The sequence below is a fragment of the Papilio polytes genome, unplaced genomic scaffold, assembly GCF_000836215.1.
Source record: "Papilio polytes unplaced genomic scaffold, Ppol_1.0 DF823991.1, whole genome shotgun sequence".
Lineage (NCBI taxonomy): Eukaryota > Metazoa > Arthropoda > Insecta > Lepidoptera > Papilionidae > Papilio > Papilio polytes.
The window spans coordinates 337,044-339,744 of record NW_013525213.1 but is presented as its reverse complement, the minus strand read 5'-3'; the positions used below and the strand labels follow the sequence as shown (position 1 = coordinate 339,744).

Sequence of the window (2,701 nt, the reverse complement as noted above, 5' to 3'; positions counted from 1 at the left end):
GGTAGCCTAAACGGCTTAACGGATTTCGATAAAATTCGGCACAAATGAACAGGATAGTCTGGAATAACACATAGGCTACCGACTTGCGTTTTTGTTTAATTCCATGCGGACGGAGTCGCGGGCGAAAGCTAATATTTAAATAAATGTTAAGCACAGGTGGAAAATCGGACTCTTGAATTCTATTATGAGATTAGTTTTAAAATGTTAACAATCAGGGATATCGACACAATTACCATCACTATGTTTCTTCCTCGTGCGTGTCATGTACTACGACACATATAGACAAAATACAATACTCAGGAAATTTACGTGAGTCATGTAAATCTGCATTGATAGTTGAAAAAGTGCCAATTTAGGTGTCATGAGATAATTATATCGCAAGTGCACTTTCCTTTTGTTGCAGATATCTTTTACCCAAACAAACAAAAAGTCTGTTGTACTTTCTTACTTATTGATTAGTTTCTTAGTAGCAGAGGAAAACACTAAATAAAACTACAACTTCTATACAACAACAAGTATATTTTAGGATATCATTACATCACAGAGTTTATAATATTTCATTATGATAATCTTAACTGCACATAGGACGATAAACTTTAATTATTTCCTTTGGTAATGGTAGAACTTTTCACTAGTAGAGGTTATGATTTCCGCAAATCCCCGGCTAGTGCATATTTGACGTGGACAGGTCATGGATTACTCCAAGCAGCTCACTAAAGAACCCAAAAACACTTTTATGTTGTTGACGATCTTTGGAAGCAATATCATCAAGTCAATACCTAACCCTATAGCTAGACACTGCAGGGCAGTGTTGTATGTGCCATGCTGTTTCTTCTTTCTCTTATCTTCAATGCTCACTCTGCATAGGGGACTGTCTGTCGCACAGATTTCAGTAACAGGGAATATTTAAATATTTATGATTGACTAGTTTGATATTTTACACCACTCTTTTAGTTACTTTTTTGGTGTTTGAACATATTATATAAGACTGAACATAATCTATACAGCGGCAGTCCTACAACTGTGAAATAATCTCCTTCCACTCTCTCAACAAATGTCCCTCCAACTCCTTGTATTCCGTAACCACCTGCTTTGTCCCTGAAAATAATACATTTTACAATATGATTAAGACTTCGAAAAGTTTTTTGTGAGAATAGTGAATGGTGGAATGGTGACTACCATTGGAAGTTGGAACAGCAACATTTTTCTAACTTATTTGTTATTTTATTAGTATAAGCAAGCCATCGGCATTAGATAGCAGCAAAATAGCAAAGCAAACACTAGCCTTAGACATCTACACTTTCAGATACATTGCATATTTAACTTGTAGTCTATCATGACATGTGTTTGAAACTTAACAGAATATATTTATGATTATGTAAGCTACATACATAGGTTCTCCTGTAGCTATGTAGCCTTGTATCTGCTCATCATCAATTTCTCCAAACACAACATTGGTCTTTTCAGTAAATTTAACTATTTCGTCAAAAGATTTAACAACAACTCCAGTGTAAACAGTGTGTGTTCTACCAGATAGTCTGAAAAAGTAATAAAACTTTATAATGTTATGTACCAAATTTAATTTGAATATGAGAGTAAGGATTATGCTTGCCGTTTTAACATCTGAAATGCTTCCCGCTCTGATGTTGGTTTACCAAACATTTCACCATCTAAGGTGACCATCGTATCAGCACCAATAACGACATCAGGTTTGTGAGACTGATTATTCAGTCTATCGTCAACTTCAAGCACTTTCTGCAAGGCCGTTTCCTCAACAAACTCTGAAAAAGTGGCAAAGCTTTTCGGGTCCAAATTTTCCTCAAAAAGTGATGGACACAAACTGACTTTAAGGCCCTAAAATTTGATGGAAATATTTATACTAGTTCATACAAAAGATCTCTTCTAAGCACAAAACATACTAAGAAAAAGTATTATTTTTATAGGTTATCTTACAATGTTTTCAATTAGTTCTTTTCTCCTTGGAGACCCACTGGCCAGTATAATATTTTTTTGTTTGAGAATATGCATCACAGGTTCTAACATTGTACAGGCAGCGTCAGATAAGTTATCCTAAAAATAACATAAGTATGACACTAAAAATAATTAATACCGGAAACGGAAGTGCGGATGGAAATTCCTGTCAGTCTGACAATTACAGATATATCTTGAATTTTTCCCATGGAAATACTTTTAGAGCGGCAATGAGCTCTTGTCCCAAAATTGAAACCGAGCGAGACGCCAACAACTGTACCTTTTATCCCTCTCTGGCGATAGTGACTATGTTGAAATATAATTTAAGGACAATAGTTATAAAATGTCTTGTTTTTGTTGTCTGACGTTAGCTTATTATTGCTTTAGATGGATTTTAACAGATTATCCTTATCATAAATGTATCTTCTAAAAACAATACAACGTACATAATTCTAAAACAGACACCGCTAAATAAAAGTCTTGTGAAGTTTATGCCGCAAACCTAGCTTACTCCTTATATCTGAAATTTAAACAAAGTTATTTTAGTAGAAAAAAGTATAAATATAAACAAACGCATAAGTGTTCATGTTGTCATTTGTTCTTAAACTAGGATTGGATAGTTATACTCATGCATGGTCACCGTAATTCTTTACCAACAAGTTATGTTTTAAACTATTGCCTGTGAAAATATGACCCACAATCAGCAAAATACTCGCTTCGGCAAGCCTCC

General features: G+C 34.5%; 1 protein-coding gene across 2 annotated transcripts; it reads right to left on the bottom strand.

The window, feature by feature from the left end:
* Window positions 1–846: 846 nt before the first annotated feature.
* Window positions 847–2,346, bottom strand: LOC106101317 (septum formation protein Maf). 2 transcript variants are annotated; one of them, XM_013280497.1, is made up of 5 exons: window positions 2,252–2,346; window positions 1,954–2,070; window positions 1,613–1,854; window positions 1,392–1,538; window positions 847–1,098 (listed from the first exon to the last, which is right to left on the bottom strand). In XM_013280497.1, exons 2-5 carry the CDS (start codon window positions 2,041–2,043, stop codon window positions 951–953), a joined length of 627 nt encoding a protein of 208 aa, XP_013135951.1. In that variant the 5' UTR covers window positions 2,044–2,070; window positions 2,252–2,346; the 3' UTR covers window positions 847–950. The 2 variants fall into 2 exon arrangements, with proteins under 2 accessions (XP_013135951.1, XP_013135952.1); XM_013280498.1 differs by lacking the exons at window positions 1,954–2,070; window positions 2,252–2,346 and adding an exon at window positions 2,111–2,245 and having other exon boundaries at window positions 1,613–1,781.
* Window positions 2,347–2,701: the final 355 nt, after the last annotated feature.

Coding starts and splice junctions, on each gene's coding strand:
- LOC106101317 (XM_013280497.1), bottom strand. CDS start 2,043: ATGTTAGAACCTGTGATGCATATTCTCAAACAAAAAAATATTATACTG. Junction 1,855..1,953: donor AAGAACTAATTGAAAACATT/GTAAGATAACCT, acceptor ATCAAATTTTAG/GGCCTTAAAGTCAGTTTGTG. Junction 1,099..1,391: donor ATAGCTACAGGAGAACCTAT/GTATGTAGCTTA, acceptor TATTATTTTCAG/GGACAAAGCAGGTGGTTACG.